The sequence below is a fragment of the Elgaria multicarinata genome, chromosome 10, assembly GCF_023053635.1.
Source record: "Elgaria multicarinata webbii isolate HBS135686 ecotype San Diego chromosome 10, rElgMul1.1.pri, whole genome shotgun sequence".
NCBI classification, from domain to species: Eukaryota; Metazoa; Chordata; class Lepidosauria; order Squamata; family Anguidae; genus Elgaria; species Elgaria multicarinata.
The window spans coordinates 89,569,477-89,594,526 of record NC_086180.1 but is presented as its reverse complement, the minus strand read 5'-3'; the positions used below and the strand labels follow the sequence as shown (position 1 = coordinate 89,594,526).

Below are 25,050 nucleotides of genomic sequence, written 5' to 3'. Positions count from 1 at the left end.
GCTCCCGAAGGAGGGGAGTCCAACTGGAGCAGGCCCCGATGTTTCCTCGGCTGCTCCTGTCCCATCGGTCTTTCTTCTTCCCCACAGGACCAAGATGGCAGTTTGCCCTGTGGGGGTGGGGGAAGAGTCCAACAGGAGCAGGCCCCGATGTTTCCTCGGCCTGCTCCTGTCCCCTCGGTCTTTCTTCATTTTTCATAGCATTTCATTCTTTATTTTCATTAAATATTTTTAATTTTAAAAAAGTAACATTGAACTTATTTAAGGAAATAATACATGCTTAGGGAGAATCTTCTCTCTGGGACACACAAAACTTCCTTGTGAAGGAAAAGCTCCTTCCTTTTAGTCTTTTTGTGCATAAGAAACTCCTTTTTAATTATTGATTGCACAAAAGTTTTTTTTAACAAGTCAATGTTGGGATTGACAAATTGGTTCAGTGGGAAAAAGAAGAAAACTTCCAATCTTAGAAGGTCATGTAAATGTAGAAGTTACTGCTCTTTATGCTAACATGATCTCACTTGTGGGTGTGACCCTGGAATCTACATTTTTTTCCCCTGTGTGAGACAGCTTTCCTCACAGGAAAGGGAGGGAATTCAAACAGCCCTCAACTGATAAACAGCTGAGGGGATATAGGTGGTATCTGTTAATTAATTAGAAAAAGAAATCACAGGCACCCATCTAAGCAAACAGGCTGTTTCCCATGAGAGTTTAGATATCAGGTCCCTTCTGTCTATGTATGAATGGCAGCACCTGCATGGAAATCAGGCATGCCCTGGGTTAAGCATAATGATCTGTAAAATAGATCATGTGGATCATGGATACATATCTTGCAGGATCACTGCCATTATGTGTCTCTTGGAGTTATGTGTACATTTTGTTCATTGGGCTTTCATTTTTTTAAGAATGCAGTGCATTTTCAGAAAAATCATGAATGTTTTATTTTTCTTTATTGTTTGTAGGGGAAAAAGTGGTTTGGAGACGATGGCCAAATTTTGGCTTTGCCCAATCCAGTTAAGCAGTCTTGTACTAGACCTCCAATATTTCCATTAGAGGAAGGTAAAGAACAAGAGCTAGAGACGTTGTATAAAAAGGTGAGCTTGCTGTCGGTTTTTTCGTGATTGGGGCACCAAATTTGTGGAATTGCTGCTTTTGCTGGTTTGGCTGTCAAATGCACAACAGTGTCTTGGAGCATGTTTGACAATCTGTCAGTTATGTTCCTCTCTGGGATTTTGTAGCAAATTAATTGTGAAGCGTCATGTGAAGTTGTAGGTTTGACGAAGGAGAGGTGTTTCACGAGCCTCGTTTAAAAATGGTGTTCAAATTGCTCTTTGACTGCATGTTCCTTCCTCACCACTACTGGCTTCAGTGTTGAAATCCTATGTTCAAAACAGGAACTCTGATTTAATATTGTTTTACTACCCAAGAACTTCAACCACTGTTTATTCCTAGTTAGTAAACCAATATTAATCTGGAATTCCCCATTTGGTCATAGTGAAGAACTTTGATTTAAACAGACCAGGATCAGCATAGGAGGAGAGGTAAGGAACAATGCTTGTTCCTGGCTTGGTAATCCATGGTTTAGCAAACTAAGATTGTTGTGTCCGAAAGGGGTCAAAAACATGCACTTTAAAAAATGAAAGTGATTTGGTAGCTATATCTTTTCTAATGTACTCTCTGGAAACCTCTTTCATCATTCCTCTGATATGTGTTTGCTTGTTTAATCTTATTTTTAGGCAGTTCAAATGAGGGTTGCTAATCAGTATATTGTTGGCGCTGAGGACCCTCAGGGGCAATTTCAGTTGGATGTTGATATTGCTGGATTAATATTCACACATCATCCCTGCTTTAGCCGTGAACATGTTTTAGCGGCTAAGCTGGCTCAGTTGTTCGATCAGTATCTATCAAGAAAACAAAGAAATCTTACCAAACTTCTTACAGATAAGGTAATTTTTACTGTTTTTCTGTCTTTTAGAAGAAAATAGAAATCCTATGTAGCATTGTAAATGCTAGATATGTGTTATATTTAGTCATGATAAATTTGTTATTGAATGTCTAAAAATCCGTATGTGTGTATTATATATATTATGGAATAAAAATGCTGTTTATCATCTGTCTGTGAGCTCTGCTTTGCTATTGGCTCAACTGTAGTGATATCATGGAATGTACATGAGCCTTCTAATTGGTGTAGAATGCTGATGGGAAGAGCAGTCCTATGGCCTATAGACAGTGTCCGGGGTGCTGTAGGATGCTTCCTGTAGACAGAGTGGAGAGAAATGGATTTGCAAGATCCAGACGTCTCTCCATCGCCCGTCCCGAAGGCCTGTCTAGCTTAAAGCAACAAAATTGGAGGAATGGGAGCCTTGGTCTTCCACCCATCCTGCCTGCCTCTTGCTTCCAGGGGTTTGGATAGATAGAGACTGATTTCAGAGCCCTCTGTCTATCCGTCTAAGAGAGTAGGCTTTGAACCTACAGACCCTGGCTGTAATCTTGCCTCATCTATCAACTCACTGGGGTAACCTTAGTCAAACTACTGTTTCTCAGCTTCAGCTCCCTCATCTGTTGTACAGTGATAATAATTAATTTACTTTAGTTTATCCATCACATTTCCATTGTGGACCATGCTCAAAGCAGCTCACATATCAAAATACAGCATAAAAATGAATTAATGACCAAACAATTCAAACAAATTCAACAAGTCAAATTCAATATTACAGTGAAATGATACAATCAAATACAACCACAAAAAAGAGCAAAATTAACAGCAGAGAATAAGTAGCTCCCGCTGCTAGCTGCCCAGTGGGTCATTTCACCAGGCTAGATGGTTCACAGCTTCCTCATCCGTTCTCAAAGGAGGCCCCAGCTGCTGCTCTCTTTCCCAAAAGAACCTAAGAATGTTGGAATGCTGTCAGTGCCAACATACACACACACACACACCTCGCAGAAATATTATCCTATGTCTGCAAAATGAAACACATGGAATATTCTGATTCTTGAAGTACTAAGACATCAGAATAAAAGACCTGTAAATGCTCCAATGAATGACAGGTCCTCAGAGGAAACATCAGGGCCTGCTCCAGTTCAGCTCCCCTCTTTCGGGAGCAGGACAATCCCATCAGCCCTGTTGCCGGTCTTCTTAATTCCCCCCCTCTTCCTCCCTCTCTCTCTTTCTCTTTTCCCTTTGTCCCTCCCAAACTCCATTTCCTTACAATTTTTAAGATTGTAAGCCTGAGGGCAGGGCTTACAATCTTCTGTCTTCTTTGCTAATTGATTGTATTCCGCTCCGAGAGCCCTTTTTGGCTGAGGAGCAGGGTATAAATACGATAATAAATAAATAAATAATGTTTGAATCCTGAGCTAATCCATTCAGAATTTCTTACTTTTTAGAATTGTTTTGAATGTGTAATTCAGTACACAATCATCTTTGCTTTCAATGATCGTACCATATTTTCCATTTTAGCTATTTTCAGTTTTATTTTAGAGATGGATTTCCTTCCAATTAAAATGTCTGTATTATGGCCATTTTAATTGGAATGGAGGCTTATATTTGTTGTTGATAATGAAACAATAAGATGGTAGCCTCTGGCTTAATCAAATGTAACGTTTATATTACTTTTTAAAAAAAAATAAATCTTATTTTATTTTTAAGCTACGAGCTCTGAGAAATGCCTTTCAGAGTATTTTGGATACTAGTGAAAGTGGGGTTCTTAACCCAGTAGCACAACAAAGCATAACTGAATATAAGCTTGAAATAAGGTGAGCAGAGGAATCTCTCTTTTGTATTTATGTTGTATGTATAGAAACTTTACCAACCTTGATGTTTGAAAAACTAGTTCTTATGAAGTAAGTGGGTCAAGATATAAAAAAGGCACAGGGGAAAGTACTTCTCACTGGAATCTCCATAAAAACATTTTAAGACATTTTGAAAGCTTCATCCCATGTACCTGCTTCTCTCGGATTATCCCCGTAGCGCTAAGCTTTCGCGGTTGTTGTTGTTTTTGCTACCAGGCGACAGCGATCCTTTGCATACCAGGAAGTGAGTTTAAGGGGGGAAATGTAAAAAATCAACGGATGACCCAATTCAGTTCAAATTTGGTATGCTTAAAGCTCTCCCTAATATCTATTACTGTGCCAATTTTGGTGTCTTTATCTTTAAAGCTTACGCAGATGTATGCATTTGTTTACAATCCTCCTCCTGCGCCCCAGCCGTGGTTTGGAAGATACGCTCAAAATGTAGGGGCTAAATACGGCGGATCTTTTTGCTTTATTGCACAATTAAGGCAGGATGCAGGGGAGTACTTCACAATCAAAGGAGACTATAAGGTGGAAAACCTCTGAGTCCTTTGCATGCAATTCGCAGTGATTGCACAGTATAACGCTGGTGTGATGAAGTTTTAAATCTTATTGTAAGGTAGAGTTTTGTTTTAGATGAAAAATGTAGATTAGAGGTAGATCAGATTAGGGTCTGTTGGTAGATGGCTAGATAATTTGCAGCCGATCAGGTTTCTGCCTCCCCATTGCTTAACCAACAGCAGCCATAAAAAGGCTGGTTTGTACTGCCAGCCCTGAGGCAACCTTCCAGTGTGGGGAGCTGTAGTGGGGGGGGGGGACTTGGCAGAAATCAGGTGGGGTAAACTTTCATGAGCATTGCAGTCCCCATGCCCCATCCAGCACTGTTCTAAAGGTTCTCCCAGTCCTCAGGAGCAGCCTTTTGTTGCGTGTGCGCACAGGGAGCTCTACTGGAGAGAGGCTGGGTGGTGGGTGGGAAAGCCCCCTTGCGTGGTCTTCCACTTGTACAAGTCTGAATCCTCATAGTGGTGTTCTGAGCCCCTCATAGGCAGGGCTTCAGTTGCATTGTTTCATAGCCAAAGTACGGCTCACAACGGCTTCATTTTTATTTTTATTTTATTAATGTGGCCAAAATAATCTTTTGTGTCTCTGTTCATAAACAGATCTTTGCGTACTTGGGGATGAATCAATTGGCTTTCGATTGTAAAAGCATTGACTCATGTATAGATTTAATCAATATTACTTCATAGTATCACTGTCATTGTGCTTAAAGCATTGCTGGCTATAATCCAGCATGTAACCATGTGTATGAATGTTTGACTGAAATCAGTAGGACTTGCACATATTTGTGGCCTGGACTGAAGTCACTACCATTAACATGTTCTTAATCATGCATGCCTGAGTGTTATTTAAGCTGGGCAGTTCTAGGAAATAAATCATAATTTGCAATTAACTGTTAAGAATTAGACTACACTGAACTGCATCTAGTTGATATAGTGGTTAGAATGTTAGACTGGGGAGACCCAGATCTGAATTACTATTGACTATAATGCTCACTGGGTGACCTTGGATCAGTCGCTGCTTATCAGCTAAACATCACAGCGTAGTTGTAGAGATAAACCATGTGTAGCAACTGAGCTCACTGCAGCAGGAAGTGTAGGGGGGAAATGTAATAAATAATCTTTTAAATCTTGAATTGTTTTATTGTTCTGTTATTACCTGTGATTATTATTAGTAATTATTATTCACTGTGATTTTTAACTGGGTTTACCACACATTCCCCTCTTGCTTCGGTATTGTAATCTTTTGTCCAAAATAGGAACGCTTTTAATGTTGGTTTACTAAAAAGGAAGTTATGTTAGGGCCAAAGTAGATGTGACATGGGAGACACATCTCCAAAGGCTTCAATTTCCAGCACCACCACTTTTATGGAGGTGCAGGGGTATTTGATTGGAGCAACAGCAAGGGAGCGTGGATGCTTAAACCTCCCCCCAACACACACACAAATTTTCTAAACGAAATCACTGTCCTCCGGCTAATTTCCACACACAAAGTGAAGAAAGGCAGTTTGGAGGGGGCAATTTTTAGTGGACAAATGGCTCACAAGAAAAGGGTTAAGCACTTACCCACACCACTCTGCTCTGGTTGCATTGAAGGGTTTTTTTTGGTGGGGGGAATCATATTATTAGAGCATTGTTTGGCTTTTAATCATGTATTATTTGGGTTTTAATCGTGTATGTATTCAGTGTGCTGTTCCTTTTAATGATGTGTGTATCTGTGTGTATAGGCAAACGAGAAGACTTCGTGATGCTGAGCAAGAAAAAGATCGAGCATTGCTTAAGGCCCTTATCAAAGTGTGGAAAGAGATCAAATCCCTGCGTGACTTTCAGAGGTTCACTAACACCCCCCTGAAGCTCTATCTGAGAAAGTATGTTTTTGACAGTAATTTCACCGCTCAGTGTAACAGTTTTAATGCTTAGACTTTGTACTAGCTCACCTCTAAGGTCTAGTTCTCTCTCACTCAGGTGGTACTTTGCTGAATCATTTCAGACTGCACATAGGGGTTAGCATGACCGAATGTTCCTCCAGACCAAAACTTTGAAAGTCCCTCCACATAAAATGTCAGGGGAAGACTTATTTTATATTATTTTAAATGAGTGTATTATGCTTTTCTGTTAAAAAAAGGAAAGGAAAGGAACCTCTCATGCAAGCACTGAGTCATTACTGACTCTTGGAGGGACGCCAGCTTTCGCTGACGTTTTCTTGGCAGGCTATAGCGGGGTGGTTTGCCGTTGCCTTCCCCAGCCATTATTACCTTTCCCCCAGCTAGCTGGGTACTCATTTTACCGACCTCGGGAGGATGGAAGGCTGAGTCGACCCGAGCCAGCTGCCTGAAACCTGCTTCCGCTGGGATCGAACTCAGGCCGTGGGGAGAGTTTCGGCTGCAGAAACTGCTGCTTTACCGCTCTGCGCCACACGAGGCTGGTTAAAAGAAACAAGAGTAAAAATATACACAAAATAGCTAGTACAATAAAATAATAAAATTAAGCATAAATCAGCAAAAGAGAACACAGTAGTTGAAACTTAACCCCAAAGCCTTTTAAAACGTAGGCTTTAACATCACGACAAAGGACCAGGAGCAAGGAGGCCAGATAGGCTTCCCAGGGGAACAAAAGAGTTCCAGAGCCTGACTACAGTGGCTAAACAAACTCTGTCTGATGTCTTTAATCTCTGAAGCCTCCTCTCCTGCTGTGAGCTAGAGCAGGGATAAGCTGATGATCTAAGAAAACGGGCAAGCTCCTTGAGGTATCCTGGTCCTACGCTATTCAGGTTAATGCCAGCACTTGAATTGGATCCAGAAGCACATGGTAAACTAATGCAGTTGACAGAGTATTGGTGTTAGCTTTGTCCTGGGCAGCTTCCAGTCAGAACTCTCACAGCTCCAGTTTGTGTCAGTTGAAGCTTTCAAGCCTCGGTTAGAGGCAACCCCAGAAACTGTGGAGAAACAGTTGGATGTGGATCAGTTGTGTACCATGAACTGCAAGCATACATCTACTCACTTCCATACTTACATCCATACTTATATCACCTTTGGATCAGGGCATCTATGTATATACATTCACAATATACAGTTAATTTAACAGTTAATTCTCAGTTAATTTAACAGACCAGGTCAAGAATGTAAACACAAATCAGTAACAAATGACTAATAAATTCATTGGTTTTTTTAAGGGAAGAGGTTGATCAAAGGTTGGATGAGGAGGAATATGAAGGAGATATTCAGGCTGAAATAGCTGAATTGTTAGACGAAAACATTGAAGAATATGAAAAGAAAATGGAAGAATATAAAACTCAACTTCAGGAATGGAAATCCTGGAAGAAGGCACAGGTTGAGTTAACACGTCATTGTGTATTTGAAAGTGTTTCTTGATCGTGCCCCACATTGGCCAAGACACAGAACATTTCATTGTAAAATAGAAGGATGGTGGCAATATAAAGCAAATGGGGGTCTGGACACCATAGTCCAAGTTCAGCAGTGCTCTGAACATACAGAAGTGTGAAAAGAGGGCTCTTCACTATTTTTGCAGTCCATCATCCAGGCTGTCATAACAGGGCCCAAATTCCACTTCCAACGTGAGATATATCACGGCAGGAGGGGAAAAGACCCGAAAGGGCCGGGGAAGCTGGAAGAGCATGGAAAAGTGTCATTTATTTATTTATTATTGCATTTCTATACCGCCCAATAGCTGAAGCTCTCTGGGCGGTTCACAAAAATTGAGACCATTCAAAGTATAAAACAACAGTATAAACCCATAATATAAAATACAATATAAATGCACAACCAAGATAAAATCAGCAGCAATGTAAAAATACAAATTTAAAATACAAATTTAAAACAGCAAAGTTAGAATTAATTTATAGACGGTTAAAATACTGGGAGAATAAAAAGGTCTTCACCTGGCGTCTAAGAGAATATAGCGTTGGTGCCAGGCAAACCTCCCTAGGGAGCTCATTCCACAGCTGGGGTGCCACAGCAGAGAAGGCCCTCCTCCCAGTAGCCACCTGCCTCACTTCCTTTGACGAGCTCACAGAGAAGGACCCCTGAGGATAACCTTAGGGTCTGGGCAGGTACATATGGGAGGAGGCGTTCCTTCAGATAGCCTGGCCCCAAGCCGTTTAGGGCTTTAAATGTTTGTGGCATTTGCTCCTTTCCTGAACTTGTTCACCTAATGATGAAACCAAATGTAACTAGCATTTAACACTGAAACATTGCTCTTCTCCTTTGGAGATTTTGATGAAATCCTGAGTTGGGTGGTTCCTTCCATCAGAATCTGGAGGCAGGTACCTATGCCAATATCCTTTTTAGTTCCAGGCAAGCATTTTTTAAATTCTGCCAGGTTTTGGATTCTTGATAGAAATTGCTTTAACATTTGCTTGCTCAACTACTTTTTATCTGTGATTTGACTGTTGTCTGCTGTTGTAATTTTCTGTTTGTTTTTCATGAATTATACAATAGTATAGAAGAGAACCAGTTGAGAAATAATAAGGACTGTGTGACATTCTTATTGTATGGTTTGCATGAAGTTAAAAGCAACTGGATGCTAGAAATACCAGAAATTCATTTTCTTAGACATTAGAAGATATATCAAGTTGTTATTATTTTTTGATGAGAGTAAAAAAAGCACAATTTTTATATATACAGAAAATCAGGAGGAAAAAGAAGAAAAAAACTAGTCAAAACCCAGAAGATGAAGAAACAGAAGACTCTGAGAATGTGGAAGAGCCTGTGAAGCCCATGCCTCCACCAGGAGTTGACAGGCTGCAGGTGGAACTGCAAGTTCGAGAGAGAGCTGGCCGCATTCGAAGGAAACCAGGAGAGCCAGTTTTAATTCCTGAGTTGAGCCTAACAGGGAGCATCACTCCAAACGAGCTTTGTCCAAGGTGAGTTTGCACAACACTGTTTTTGTGGCATTAACCTGAGAATGTTTTTGTTCACTTTTTTAGCTACTAGCACATGCATCCCTGGCGGCTGTTTATTTATCTAAATTATTTTTAGAACCGCCTTTAAAGGTAAAGTCCTCTCAAGGCAGTATGCAGGATAAAAAATAATACAAACCAAATACAATAAATTCCAATAATTGCATATTGATTAAAAGTTCACATATTCTTTATGTGTGAGTGGAACTACTTTAAGGTTGCATTCCTGTACCCACTTAACCTGGGAGTACGCTCCATTGCATCCAGTTGGGCTTACTTCTGAAGAGTCGTATAGGGCTGCACTGTAACTTTAAAAGTTAGTATAGAATCCAGTAGACTCTATCAGCCTTAAAAAAAAACCTACTGATACCTACTGATAGGAAGACATTAAATTCAGAAAGCTAGTGAGATAAAAACAACCTTAAACCCCATAATAATTAAAAAAGCCAAATTTAAAAGATGTTTCTGGACTCCCTTGCTGAATACAGAGAGAGTTAGGGCCAGTCATAACTTTTTTCTACATGCTCAGCAAGCGGGCATCTGTAAACAAGGGTGCCTTCAAAAGGGCCTCTCCTGCTGATCTTAAACACTGAGCTGATTCATACTAAGATAGGCGGCCCCTCAGATAGCTGGGCCCTAAGCCATTTAGTGCTTTAAAGGTTAAAACCAGCACTTTGAATTGACCCCAGAAAACAACTGGCAAACAATGCAAGTCTTTCAGTATTGGAGTGATGTGATCACAATACTGTGCACAGATTAGCTGCCACATTTTGCACCATTTGGAGCTTCTAGATGCTCTTCAGGGGTGGTCCTACATGGAGCACATTGCAGTAGCCACACCATGATATAACCAAGGCATAAATAACTTTTGCCAGATCAGACTGATTCGGGAACGGCCCCACTGGACTTGTGCTCCTTGCCGTTGCTGAAAGGAAGGTCGAGGGGTGTAGGATTCAGGAGCGCTCCCAAGGTATGAACTTGATATTTCAATGGGAGCACGGCTCCATCCAAGACAAGTTAAACCCCAGTCCCCAAATTTAGCTTTCTGCTGTACATTATGATGGAGAAACATAGTCTTGGTTCTACTTTGGAACATTATTAATAGAAGATGCTAGGGAACGTTGTGTTGTGCATGTTCTTAATTGTGTGTTGCGTCAGTGTTTATGCCAAACTGTAATGCCATAAGATTCTGTTTACGTAATGATCATATAGAAAATTTGTTCAAACTTTTTGTTCTATCTCATTAAATGGAATTGCTTTCAATAAGTTTAAAAGTCTAGAGATGGGGTGGTTGGGAGTTGGAATCACAAAACGTTGGTTATTTGGTATGTCCAGACTTCAAAGTCTCTTCTGAGAAAAACAACAAAATATTCCATGGCTTAGAGAACTGGAGTTTGGGAATTATGCCAACTCAGAGATTCTCCAAATTACATTTCTAAGAGGTTTGTCTCATTGCCTTGGACTCCAGCTGTACTGCTTAGAGCAAAGACTAGATTCCTGTTTGTTGCTTCCAGAAACCTGCCAAGTCCATTTTTCTGTTCTGGATGAGAGCTTATGAGATGGCAGATCACTGCCTGCCTACGAAGGGTGTTTTTGGAGCATCTTGAAAGATAGCCGGGCACACCGACTGGTATTTTCTTCCTCTTCAAGAGAGAGCTAGTTTTGCAGGGTGCAAAATTTAGCATTCATGATGCTATATATAGGCAGGATGCTGATGCAGATGTGGACTTGATTAACTCTACAGATTTTTAAAATAGTATGGCTTCAAAAAACAAAACAAAAAAGATCACAGGACAGCCCAATATTTAAGATGGGTAGCCAACATGGGACCTACAGCCCCCCTCCCGTGTAAAAAAAAAAACATTTAAAAGTGAAAAGAAGATATGGTTTGAAAAGAAGCTAAATCTGACCATTCTGAGCCATTGTAGTGACAAACTGCAGTGTTTTTAACCCCTTTTCAGTGGTGGAACAGCAGTGGGACTGTAGCTCATGAACGGTGGGTGGGCAGGAAGAATTGGCCTGAAATTGGCCCACCCCTGATTTAAGGAAACTCCCCCTCCCCACCTTCCCCTCAGGTTCACTTTTGACTGTACATATCTAGATGAAAGATAATTACTATGCAATTTCTATCACCCATCAATGCTCTATTTGTGGCAGTGGCCAAGTGGAAATTTCGTGCCCTAACTTGAGCTTAGTTTGTTTTTAACGGACCCCAGAATAGCTGTTTTTATAAGGATACTGTTGTTTTTTTGCTTTTTATATTTTTAAACTTTGTATATTTGCTTTTAATGTTTACTGTTTTTAACTTTTGTAAACTGCCCAGAGAGCTTCAGCTATGGGGCATGCTCAGCATAGCGGTATATTACTGTTTTACTCTGTACAGCACCATGTACATTGATGGTGCTATATAAATAAATTAATAATAATAATAATAATAATAATAATAATAATAATAATAATAAATAAATAAACTGAGCTTGCAGTACGGGCTGTAAAGAGCCTTTTTATTTCAGTGGCCTGATTTACAACTTAAATTATTGTTGGAGAATTATATTCCACGTATAGAGTAGGCCCCTTTTTTCAGTGGCAGCAAAAAAGTTGGCCAAACATTTCTTGGTCTAATGTTTTCCTGTGTTTTGTATGTAATAATCTTCCCTTCCGGTATTATGCAAGCCAGGTGCCTTTTCATGAGAATCTGACTAAATATAATAAAAGGCACTTGACTGGATTTCACTCATATTGGTGTTTCTTCGGTTGCCATTTGTAGCATTGTGTATATTTTGAACTCAGCAAAATGAGCAAATAACGGTCATAAACCACCAGAAATGTTTCCTGCTCAAAAGCACACTAGATGCTCTCGTGCGACTCCGTTCATTTCAGTGGAGCTTGCCCAGGAGAATCATAGAATAGCAGAGTTGGAAGGGGCCTACAAGGCCATCTAGTCCAACCCCCTGCTCAATGCAGGAATCCACCTTGAAGCATCCCTGACAGATGGTTGTCAGCTGCCTCTTGAAGGCCTCTAGTGTGGGAGAGCCCATGATCTCCCTAGGGAATTGGTTCCTGGCAGATTGCATCCTAATAAAATAAAGTGAAAAAAACTTATGAGCCAGTGTCAGAACTGAAGAAACATCTGAGTATAATATGAAAATACATTTTAACATTTGAAAAATAATCAACAATAATGTATAGTGTATTTTCTTTTACTACGGTATGTTGTTTCTTTAATACCTTAGTCTTCTTGCTCCCATAGTGTGCATAAGAAGATAGATCATGCCTCTCTGCCCACCAGACTTACCTGTCCTGCCTCTTAAGAACTCTGGACATCCACAGTCAAGTAGCGTATATGTTCCTAAAATCCGATGTGCAAAAGTCCAAACAGTGCAGTTGATAACTGCACTGAGCTCCGGCTATTGGGCGGTATAGAAATGTAATAAATAAAATAAATAAATAAATAAATAAAACCTCTGCCCAGCTGTAAAATTCCACCATCAGTCATGTAGTTTTGGCATGTACACCTTAGATTTTGGGCTTGTTCATTCTACTCAACCACTATATCAACATGTGGACATCCAGAGGTCTTAGAGGCAGGACAGGTGCACCCTGGAGGTTAAATATATTTTTCATGTGAATTTTAAAGTAAAATTATTTTAAACATGTTTGTAGGGCTGAAATTTCAAGACGTGAAGATGTAAAGAAACGGTCTCTGTTCGTAAAAGTTCTTTTCAATTCCAAAGAAGTATCGAGAACAGTCTCCCGGCAAATAAGCTCAGATTTCAGAATTCATTTTGGGCAGATTTTCAACTTGCAAATATTCAATTGGCCAGAGAGTTTGAAACTGCAGGTAGGCTCTGGTTCTTTTTTTGGAACAGTTCTATACATATACACAAATACTGCTAGCCTGGCCATTATCGAGAGTTGTGAAGAAGTCCTGGTGTTGTACATGTCCCTGGTGCATCCAGAAGGCATGGACGTGTAGGCCTAGTTCTCCCTGAAGAAGTGACTGGGGGTGGGGGGACGGACGCACACACATGTGGGCATGCACATGCAGCCACTCCAAGTCTTATTTATTTTGTACTTATAGATTCTGAATACAGGGTGTTTGCACTAAAGGCTGCTGCTTCTCTCTGGGTTACAGTTTGGTTTCCTTCTTGTCATCCAAAATTTCTAGTGGCATACATGTGACTGTGTGCGACCCCTTGAAGAATAAATGCAATTTGGTGTCTGAGCTAACTTCCTTTGAAAAGTGCCCCATACACCAAGGGAGGGCAACCTCTGGCCTGTCGGCCTAATTTGGCCAATAGAGGTTGTCCATCCAGCCCACCACTTCCCAGGATTCTTCCAGGAGGCCAAGCCCTACCCACTGCTTTCTCACAGCTGGTGTGGAGTTTTCTGCTATATGGCCCTTCCCTGTCAGACATGGTACATAGATCACTTACAGCTACAACTAAGCAATTTTGCCTTCTGGGAACACAATGAGCACCAACCCTTAAACCTCTGGAAATACGTAGTTTAGTGTTATGAGAACCCAGTTTCAAGAAAGCAGAAGATGTGTAAATTTACTCTAAGGTCCCCAGTGACAACCTTGTTCTACTCTTTGCCACAGTTATATGAAACAGTTGGACTTGGCAGTGCTAACTTGTTAATGGAAGTATTTATACCGATTCCTGAGACTACGGTTCTGACTGGGAGAGCGCCAATAGAGGAAATAGAATTCAGCAGTGACCAGCGCGTGGTGTTGGACCATGAAGGAGTGGGGAGCGGTACAGAGTTTGTTCCATTGCTACTACTTTTTTTGTCCAAGGATTCAGAACTTGCTAATATTGCTGGACATAGATTAGAGAGGTAGGAATCCCTAATCAGCCATGGGCTAACCTCAGTCTCTTGGCTCAAGGGGGTTCTTCTAAGGATCAAGAAAGGGGTTGTTCCCCCCCCCCCCATTTTTTCCTCACAAACATTTTGTAAGGTAAGGTAGGTTAAGAGATGGTGACAAGCCCCAGATCATTCAGTAAGCATCATGGCTGAATGGGGATTTGAATCCAAATTTCTCTATTCCATGTCCAATATGGTATCTGTCAAGGAGCCAGTCACCTGCATTCCCGATCTAGGCTGAGCCTGACGCGCCAGAAATAACAGCCACACCGCAGTAGGGTTAAAACAGTTTATTCATTATACACACAAGGTCTGGTAGGGTTCCCATGTCCCAGGGCCGGGACAACACATAAGGGGGAAAGACACAGCACAGAAACAAGAAAGGCAGGAAGGACAAACACAACACCCTCCCCACACTCACACACTCAACCCTCCCCCCCTTGCTGAACACGCAGCCACTCTTCCCCCAGACATCCAGCCCTTAAACTAACTTTTACACAAACTCTGCCTCTGCAGGCCGTAGCCTCACAGACAAAAAAGCATCCCCTCTCAGCCTATGCTACCAGGATCCACACTGCTGCGAGGAAGCCCTGCAACCAGCTCAGCCTTGGTCTTTTATCAGCTCGGTTGCACGAACACCAGGGGAATGTTGGCCAGGTGCAGAGTTGGATGAGTGGACACAATAATTACTCAAGGTCCTTGACCTTGATCTATTAGCAACATTGCGTTTTCCGCAGTGACCGATGTGATGCCTTTGGGAAGTGCACAAGCAGGGCATGAAGACAAAGACCCCCTCCCCCCATTGCTCCCCAGGAACTTTAATTCAGTGTCATCCGGCCTCTGGACCTGAAAGTTCTGTATATCAATCAGGACTAATAGCTATCATTAGATCTCCTTGAATTTGTCTAATCCCCTTTTAAAACCCACAAAGCTAATGGCCATCACCATATCTTGTGGCAGCAAATTCCATAAGTTTATTATACATTGTGAAAAGGAACTTCCTTTGCCTCTCCTGAATTTGCTGCCAGTCAGTTTCATTGGATGTGATTCCAATGTGTTTCTATCTGCCAATTCAAACATCTTGCCTATGTCTGGTGGACTGGTTTTATTTCTTTGGATTATTAATATGGTTTTATGTTAATTTTATTGTTACGTATGTAATTTGCAGGTCCCTTTAAGGACCCGTTTGGTGACAAACAATGGGTTAAAAAAATCTAATGAATTTAAATAGGTGCCCTATCCTCCTCATTAGAACCTGGCCTTCCCAGTTTTGACACAAAACAGAATTATCATTTAGTTTTGTATAATGGCTCAATTCAGAAGTAACAGCAAAGCAGGGTTTCTTCTTCCTGCCACAAGCTAGGGAGATCTTGGTTTTTTATCCTGTCTTGTTAACAAACTATGGTTTGAACAAACCATCACAAACTATGGTTTGAACAAACCATGTTAGCAGTAAATTGTGATTTGCTGCTAACCAGGAATGGAAGCTTTAGATAATCTTCTTGACTCGTGTACAAAAGGCGGGGGGGGTGGGGGTCTGCGCATGCACCCAAGACTTTTATCTGTCTCATGCATGGTTTGTTTGTTCTGTCTAAACAGGGCCAATGTGTTTGATCTTGTATTGCAGGTGTACCGTTTTCATTTGAAACCGATGGTAGTAATAAAATGATTTTAATGACATCTGGCAAAGTGTCTTGCAGTGTTTCCTGGGCAGTTGGAGAAAATGGGATACCCTTGATTCCTCCAGTATCACAGAAGAATGCTGGAATCACAAGGTAATGAACTCCAACAAGCATTTGAGAAACTTTATAGTGTTTTGATATGCTTAATTATTCTATTGACAAGCAGTTTTATTTTATTTGGTGGACAACATAAAGTGCTAGAAACACCCCTACTGCCACTGCCAGTATAGGTCATTATTTTATTATTTATTTGTTTATAGTATTTTTATTCCATTTTTCCTCCAGGAGGGAGCTCAAGTAGAAACATGGGCTTGCTAGAGAGTTTCCATCCAGGCTCTGACATGTTTCCTGTATCACATGCCTTAAGACCATCTCCTATGGGGCTGGTTACTTTGTCACAACCTATTTTATTGATATTCTTCACATCCAAAAAACAAAATGTTGGATTTATCCATTTATCGCCATGATTTTATTGTGTCCAAATAAGAGTTTTATTTAGATTATCAGGCGTTTGGTTCTCATGGCATTCTATAGTGTACTGTTTCCCCCCCACCCCCAATGTGTTCCTAAGAACTCTAAAAGTCTGGTTACATGTTACATTGAGCAAATCTGTATCTTGCTGGCTGGCAATAATGTATTTATTACTGCTCTGGTTGCAAAATTTGCTTTGGCTGCAAGTAAGTTGAGAGCGAGGCATCAAGGCCATTTATCGTAATGGGGGACTGGAGATTTTGCCCTTTTTATATATGCTGACCGAGTACCCCACTGGGGAGCTCTTAATTTATGTTAATGTGATTTTGTATTTTTATCTTTTTGTTTAGTATTTTTATTTTATTTTAAACGATCTATTTTTATTCCATTTGCTTTAGCTCATCTTTTTACTGGTATTTTATTTTTCTAACTATGTCAAATTGTGATGGCTTATCGCTTTTAGCAATAAAGGTTTCATTCATTCATGTTACATGCACCACATAAGAAGTACCCATGTGTAAGCCTGGCTCTGACTATTGAGAGGGACAGGAAAGAGTGGGAGAGATTGTAGGCCACCACAGAATGACTTTTTAGACACAAAATGCTGCCGTAGTGGTCTGCGTGTTAACAAAGTGCAAGTAACTTACTTGCCCAAGAAACAAAATACCCATTTCACAGAAATTAAACTAGTGGAGCCACATGCAGGGCCGGTGCCAGGCTTTTTTGCGCCCTAGGCAAGGTGAGCTGCTTTCACACACACCCCACCGTACAACCCCACCCCCACCGTACACCCACCTCACTCCAGGTAGGCAGAGACAGGCAGGGATGGAGGCCGCCTTACCTTTCCTTCACCTAAAGTCGTCCCGGCTTGGCTTCGGTTGGGCGGGACGCTGTGGTGGGGCAGGTGGGTGGCTCCACGTTCTGACGTCCAGTGTGCCCGGACGCCAGAATGTGGAGCCGTCCGTTCCCCCACCCACCCAGCGTCCTGACTTGGCTTTGGCTGGGTGAGCCCAGCCGAAGCCAAGCTGGTATGCTGGGGGAGGGGCGGTCAGACGGCTCCACATTCTGACTCCGGCGTGTGCTGGAAGTCAGAACATGGAGCCGTCCGACCGCCCCCCCCCCCCCACCACCACCACCCCAGCGTCCCGGCTTGGCTTCGGCTAGCCCCAGCTGAAGCCAAGCCACAACTGCTGGGGTGGCGGGGCGGAAGGGTGGCTTCGGAATGGCACGCCTGGAAGCTGCCCTCACTTGGCCAGAGCGGCTCTGAGAGTGGGAGGGCAACTTCCGGGCGCGGCGTTCGGCACCCTCCTTACCTTGGCGCTCTAGGCAGCCGCCTGACTGGCCTCTATGGCAGCGCTGGCCCTGGCCACATGAAAACACAGGGACACAAATATATAGCGGCTATTCTTTCCTTAGGATGCCTTTGGGTTCAGAGGCTTTCTGGCAGGAGGAAAGGAAGAGGGCAGGGTAACTGGGGACCAGGGCTTCCCTTTCTAGCACTGTCCAAGTCTCATGATATTGTTTGCTGCTGCCAAGGGTTGGACACTCGCTTCATGTGGTGCAATAACAAAGCCTAACAGATCCAGTTCGTGCCTTGTATAAACTGAGCCAAGTCCTGTGTATATGTGCTCCAGAAGACTTTGCAGCAGACACATCAACGCAGAAGGAGTGCTTGGAGGATAGGAAGTTTAAAAAACATGTGTAATACTTTGTGTCTAAAAAAGCAAATGAACTAAATCCTTCACTATGCAAAATAACAGAACTCGATACCTAGGAAAACCACTGGATGTTTTCTTCAACATTTTTATGTGCTCTTCAACATTTTTATTAGTGGTTTGGACGAGGAGGTGCAGGGAATGCTTATCAAATTTGCAGATGACACAAAATTGGGTGGGATAGGTAATACTCTGGAAGACAGAAACAAACTTCAAAGTGATCTTGATAGGCTGCAGTGCTGTGCTGAAAACAACAGAATGAAATTTAATAGGGATAAATTCCAAGCTCTACATGTAGGAAATAGAAACCAAAGGCACAGTTACAAGATGGGGGATGCTTGGCTCAGCAATACTACAAATGAGAAGGATCTTGGAATTGTTGTAGATCACAAGCTGAATATGAGCCAACAGTGCAATATGGCTGCAAGAAAGACAAATGCTATTTTGGGCTGCATTAATAGAAGTATAGCTTCCAAATCACATGAGGTAGTGGTTCCTCTCTATTCGGCCCTGGTTAGGCCTCATCTAGAGTATTGTGTCCAGTTCTGGGCTCCACAATTCTGGGCTCCATGATGCAGACAAGCTGGAGCATGTTCAGAGGAGGGCAACCAGGATGATCAGGGGTCTGGAAACAAAGCCCTGTGAAGAGAGACTGAAAGAACTGGGCATGTTTAGCCTGGAGAAGAGAAGATTGAGGGGAGACATGATAGCACTCTTCAAATACTTAAAAGGTTGTGACACAGAGGAGGGCCAGGATCTCTTCTGAATCCTCCCAGAGTGCAGGACACAGAATAACGGGCTCAAGTTAAAGGAAGCCAGAGTCCAGCTGGACATCAGGAAAAAATTCCTGCCTGTTAGAGCAGTACAACAATGGAACCAGTTACCTAGGGAGGTTGTGGGCTCTCCCACACTCGAGACCTTCAAGAGGCAGTTGGACAACCCTCTGTCAGGGATGCTTTAGGGTGGATTCCTGCATTGAGCAGGGGGTTGGACTCGATGGCCTTGTAGGCCCCTTCCAACTCTGCTATTCCGTGATTCTATGATTCTTTTAACCATGTTTTGTTGTTGCTGTTCCTATCTGTTGCAATTTCAGTGCTTTGAAAAATATTGATGCCATTTCGTCAATTGGTACATCAGGGTTAACTGACATGAAGAAACTGGCTAGGTGGGTGGCTGAGACAAAGCTTGATCCAAATGACCCCAGCAATGCAGCCCTGATGCAGCTGATAATGGTGAGAATGCTATGTGGAACCTCAGAATCGCTGCGCTTTTTTTGCTAGAGTTTTCAAGGTGAATATAATCTCTAGCCCAATGCGCAGGGGGCCTTTTCATGTTTTTGTATATGGTTGAACAGTCGCGGATTTGCACATGGTGTGTAGAACAATGCAAATACTGTAATAGGAACATTGCAGTTCTTTTTGGTCTTTTCCCATATGCTTATCAGTTAGCATATCAAGATACTTCAGACACATAAGTTAATTAGGCTGAAGGAAATGTAATCATTGTTCATTGCTTTTACTGTATAGTTTCCGGATCTGTGTCATTCTAGTGATCTCTGGTAGGCAATTTTTGCCTATATAAACATCAGGAGAAGTGAACGAGGCCCTGGCACCTAGTTTTCCATAACAGGGCAGATACAGATTTTACAGGCTGCAGGTGGATGAAAATATGTAGGTCTGTGGTTTGCAACTAATTTTGCTGGGTTAGCAGGGAGGGTGCAGGGGAGGCTAGGCCAAATCCAGGGCTAGGAGGAGGTATTCCGATCCCTATTCAGGTGGTGGCTGAGAAGCCACCAAATCTTGTAACCGTTTTCTTTGCATTTATTGTTTAGGCTGCTACAAGTGGTGATGTTTCTGTTCCTGATTTCTTCAGGCTGGAGCAATTGCAACAAGAATTTAATTTTGTTTCTGATGAGGAATTTAACAGATCCAAAAGATTCCGGCTACTCGAGCTCAGAAACAATGAAGTGTCTGAGTTTCGAAATTATAAGTGTATTCCATTACTGGAAAGAGAAATCAGTGAAAGAATCTTGCAGGTGAGAAGTCATCTAATGTTATTATAGTGATTAATTTCACTGCCGTGTTATTTTCAAACCCTGATGAACCTCGAGTACAATTCGTATGTATTTTCTGGTTTCTGCCACCAGGAGAGAAATGAAAATCAACGGATGTGAACATTTAAACGTATAATTTGTATGTATTTTTTTAAGTCCCTTTGCTACCTGAAGGCACATGATGGTTGAATTATTTTTTTTTAGGATTATGAGAGAAGATTGCGTGAGAAGGATGTAGTTGATACCAAAGACCATCTGGATGCACACAGAGCATTAGTTGCAAAGTACCTCCAAAAGGTAGTAAATAAAAAAGAATCCTTATTTTTATATCTGCAAACTATTATTTTATTTTTGTAATACTTTACTGTGCAGTTGTAAGGTGCCCGGTTCTGTGTATTGAAGCCTCCAGCAGCCAGTCTCCAGTGCCCCACCTCTTATGCCACCAGTGCTCTGGTTTCTTAGCAGACCTAGTAGACTAATGGCCAGACTTAATATGGATTCTTGCATCCAGTGTCAATTAAAAAAAAATGCAAATTGAATGGGCTGGGAATGAGATTAGAGCGAGTGTGCAGAGGGAATGTAACGTCCACCTCTCTTGCTGTGGTCCTGAGGGAAGGTGGAATTTAATGAAGGTGGTATTTTCTTCTGAAAGTGGTATTTACTTTGGCATGAATTCTCCATTTGCCCCAATGAGGGATTTCCCACCCACCCCCACAACAAATACCACTTCCAGAAGAGATTTTCTTTGGGACTGCCACAGGGAAGGAAAGAGTTAAATCCCCACTCCGTACTCTTCAGAGCCCATGAATTATCAGCCTTCCCCAGGTGGTGCAATTTGCATTTTTAAAAACTGCACATTAGAGGCAGGTGCATTTAATGCCCTGTGTGGTTTGGCTCCAAGTGTGACTTCAAGGTTTCAGTCCTAGGCTGAATACTGTCAATCAGGGCAGCAGATGCTGGGTGTGGGGAGCAGCACTGAGGTGTTGGGGAACAGAGCTACAGGGGCCACGTGGCTCGCCTGGTGCCCATATGCTAGCCAGCAGTCCTTAGGAAGACATTGTGCCATCACCGTCAGCAAGATTCAAACTACCAGTAAAAATCAGCTTCTATAGACGGAAGAAGTCAGGTTGCTTTCAGGGGGCGTCATTACTTGTTCTTCATTGGCTTCTAGTTTCCAAGATGAAGTCTTAAGGCTAGTTACCACATTCACAGTGGTGGTCAAAATTGTGGGCACTTTTTGAAATTTTCATGTTTTGCAACTTTGCATGCTTATAGAAAATGTTCTGTTTCGCGAAATTTAAATGTTTATATATCAAGTGAAAGAGAATTTAATGCTGAATTCAATACAAAAACCAGAATGCAAATATCTGCAGTACAAAAGAAGTTATGCTTACTTTAGTCTAAAAACAAACACAGGTGTGATTGAGTGAAGAAGTGGTTTGGAATTGCAAACCCTACTGGCCAATCACAGTCCTTGTTCTGGGGACCAATCACATGGCAGTAGCTGTGATACATCATGTTTCAAGTCGAGGAAAGTCAGTTTTGCTGTTTGTTCTGTAACTGAAGCTCAATTGGAGATTGCGTGAATATTTGAAGTATTTCTCAAATTAAAAGTGTACGTACGTACATCATAAACAGAGCAATGGCACCAAAGGAAAGTGTTGATTGGACACCCAGGAAAAGAAGCAAGATTGTTGTATTACGTGAATCAGGTCTTTCAGTTGATATATAAACATTTGAATTGCGTGAAAGAGAACATTTTCTATAAGCTTGCAAAGTTGCAAAACATGAAAATTTCAAAAGTGTCCACAATTTTGGCCACCACTGTAAAGCTATAAATGGTTTGGGACTGGGGTATTAGAAGGACAGGCTGCTTCCGTGTGATGCTGTCTGCCCATTGAGATCTGCTAGAATCATAGAATAGCAGAGTTGGAAGGGGCCTACAAGGCCATCAAGTCCAACCCCCTGCTCAATGCAGGAATCCACCCTAAAGCATCCCTGACAGATGCTTGTCCAGCTGCCTCTTGAAGGCCTCTAGTGTGGGAGAGCCCACAACCTCCCTAGGTAACTGATTCCATTGTCGTACTGCTCTAACAGTCAGGAAGTTTTTCCTGATGTCCAGCTAGAATCTGGCTTCCTTTAACTTGAGCCCATTATTCCGTGTCCTGCACTCTGGGAGGATCGAGAAGAGATCCTGGCCCTCCTCTGTGTGACAACCTTTTAAGTATTTGAAGAGTGCTATCATGTCTCCCCTCAATCTTCTCTTCTCCAGGCTAAACATGCCCAGTTCTTTCAGTCACTCTTCATAGGGCTTTGTTTCCAGACCCCTGATCATTCTGGTTGCCCTCCTCTGAACGCGCTCCAGCTTGTCTGCGTCCTTCTTGAATTATGGAGCCCAGAACTGGATGCAATATTCTAGATGAGAGGTTCTGTGTCCCACCATTATCTGGCTGTTAGGTCTGCAGGACAGAAGCCTTCTGACTTGTGGTACCCAGGCTTTGCAGCCCCCTCCCTTGGATGCAAGGCTGCCCTCTACCCTGAAAGCTGAAGACTGCCTGGTTCAGATTTATGTTCTGTCCCCCGTCCCCCGGTATGGTTTATCTTACCTGGCTCTTGCTGATCATGCTTTTATTGTGTTGTCAGGCTGCTCATGCTTCCAGTTACCTTGTTTGCTACCTTTAATACTGTTTTCAAATTAAGTGTGTGCTGCCTTTGGGCGTCCTGTGGGCTGAAACGTGGCTGAATAATTCTGACATAATAAATAAATTGGGTATTTCAAACAATGGGAAGCTTAGTAAAAAGTTAGCACAACTGGTGCCAGGGACAAGGTGGGGATTGAAATACATACAAGAGTGAGCTTTTGTGGAACTATGCAGCCAGTTGAAAAGCCGACTGCTTTTAAATCTGAGCTTGTGAAATGATTGATTATCATTATCTTTGACTTAACTGACTGAAATGTAATGAAGATCCCCAGAAATACTTTTTTGAGAAAAAGAACAACTGAATTTGGTTAGCTGATTGGCACATTGGTTTAATGATTTCGTGTTCAAATTAGGTTTTATGTTGTTGTTTTTTCCAGATCAGGGAATCGGTAATTAACCGCTTTCTGATTGCAAAGCACCATTTTCTCCTTTCCGATTTGGTCAATGAAGATGAAATCCCTACTCTCGGGTAAGGAATGTAAACCTAGATTGAAATGTTTGTATGTATTATTGCATTTATATCCCACCTTTTTTTACCCCAAGGAACCCAAGGCAGCGTACATAACCCTCCTCCTCTCCATTTCATCCTCACAACAACAACCCTGTGAGGTAGGCTGGGCTGAGAGTCTGTGACCAGCTCACAGTCACCCAGTGGGTTTCCATGGCTGAGTGGGGACTAGAACTCGGCTCTCCCCACTCCCAGTCCGGCACTTTAGCCACTACACCACACTGCTGATGTGCTTGTCGTCAATCACATTTCTGTCTTATTTTCAAGCATTTAATTTGCATTTTTGCCTAATTTTGTTCTCCTGTAATTTCCTTAAACTTTTTTTTTAAAGTTTTTGCAATTGCCAACATCTCTACAGCCCATGTAAAGCTTGACTGTTTCCACAGACTGGTAATAATTTAAACTGTTTTTAAAGTCATATAAGCTTCCAAACGCCATTCCTCCCTTAGGAGCTTTTAATGCAATCTCACGAAGACTTCTCCGTAGCCATGCAAGAGGAGCAGCCAAGGGGCTGCTGAGGTCGAACACAAAGCCCCGTGGAACGCCGGGCCCCCGCCTGAAGAGGCCTTGGTGTAAGCGAGATGAGCTGAGACAGCAGACAGAGAGACCCTTTGGTGGGGGATCTCATGCTCCTGGGAGAGAAGGAAGCTGTCAGGGAGGGAGTGCACCCGTGACACTGCTTAATTGAGCAAGGTGGGCAGAGGCTTGGGCCGGTCCCTGGAGAGTGGCTTGTGGACCAGGGCTGTGTCCTCTGAGTCAGCAGTGCCTCTTCTGTGACTGGCACAGCTCATTTATGCTGTTAGGAAATTAGGAGCATCTACTGATGTACTGTGCTTTTAAAATAGCTCAGTAGCCTTTAATCTTGTAGAATCAGCTTAAGCAGTACCATCTGCTGGACATTTGAAGATTAAAAAAAAAACCCAAACTGGATATTTGCCTGTATTTTATTGAAGAAATGCTCATCATTAATTAATGTAGTTTTCATAAAGTATTTGAAAGTTAGTGATAGCTCTCTGAAACTGGTGATTGTACAGACGCCTAGAAGGCAGTTGTGTGTGTTGAGAGAATTTAAATGCTGTTGTTGTTGCATGGCATTTTTAAGAGCAAAAGGCAAGAAGACAGGTCCCTCCCACAAGAATCCTAAATTCTAGCATTCCTGCTGGCCCAAGATATTTTGCTGCCCGAAGCAACCCCAGCCCCCCCCCCCATTAAGATAGCCACTTCTTAAAAGTCTTGCTGTACCATTCAGATGCCAATTCCTGCCTTGTCCATCCTCCTCTTCCTTCCATTCTAAGACTGCAACCCTAATGACACTTACCCGGGAGCAAATTCCATTAAACTTAGACTTCTGCCATAGTATGAGACTGTGCTGCATATTCCCGTGTGTGTGTGTCTGTCTGTCTGTCTATTAGCAAAAAAGAAGGTTTTTAGTCCTCACACGTGGAGGCCTAAAACAGATGAAAAGTGATACGTGCAGACATGTCTACATCAAATTAGGTGCTCATTCATGAGGTGCTGATCAACCATCAGACTGCCAGCACAGATCCAGTGCAGAAGTCCATTCACACTTTTTCCACTCTCTTCCCCCAACTCCTCTGTATTTATTTATCTAAGAAATGTCTTACCTGCTTTTCATTATAAAATAATCCCAGAGCAGGGTACAAGCAATAAAATAGAGTAAAATTGACAGAAAACATAATCAAACAGGAGACAACAGTAAGAGATAAGTAACAGTTTACACGATGCAGCAAAAGAAAAGAAAAGAGAAGTAAATTCAGTCAAAAGCCTG

General features: G+C 42.1%; 1 protein-coding gene across 2 annotated transcripts in view; it reads left to right on the top strand.

Annotated features, from left to right (window-relative positions):
• CC2D2A (coiled-coil and C2 domain containing 2A) overlaps nt 1-25,050 on the top strand; it is a 79,769-nt gene that overhangs the window by 21,903 nt on the left and 32,816 nt on the right. For both annotated transcript variants that reach the window (XM_063135500.1, XM_063135501.1), the window contains 13 exons: nt 957-1,088; nt 1,731-1,940; nt 3,644-3,750; nt 6,071-6,211; nt 7,516-7,672; nt 8,987-9,225; nt 12,925-13,102; nt 13,865-14,021; nt 15,758-15,905; nt 19,092-19,230; nt 19,830-20,033; nt 20,256-20,348; nt 23,131-23,222. In XM_063135500.1, coding sequence (XP_062991570.1) covers nt 957-1,088; nt 1,731-1,940; nt 3,644-3,750; nt 6,071-6,211; nt 7,516-7,672; nt 8,987-9,225; nt 12,925-13,102; nt 13,865-14,021; nt 15,758-15,905; nt 19,092-19,230; nt 19,830-20,033; nt 20,256-20,348; nt 23,131-23,222 — 1,997 coding nt within the window. The remainder of the gene's footprint in view (nt 1-956; nt 1,089-1,730; nt 1,941-3,643; nt 3,751-6,070; nt 6,212-7,515; nt 7,673-8,986; nt 9,226-12,924; nt 13,103-13,864; nt 14,022-15,757; nt 15,906-19,091; nt 19,231-19,829; nt 20,034-20,255; nt 20,349-23,130; nt 23,223-25,050) is intronic.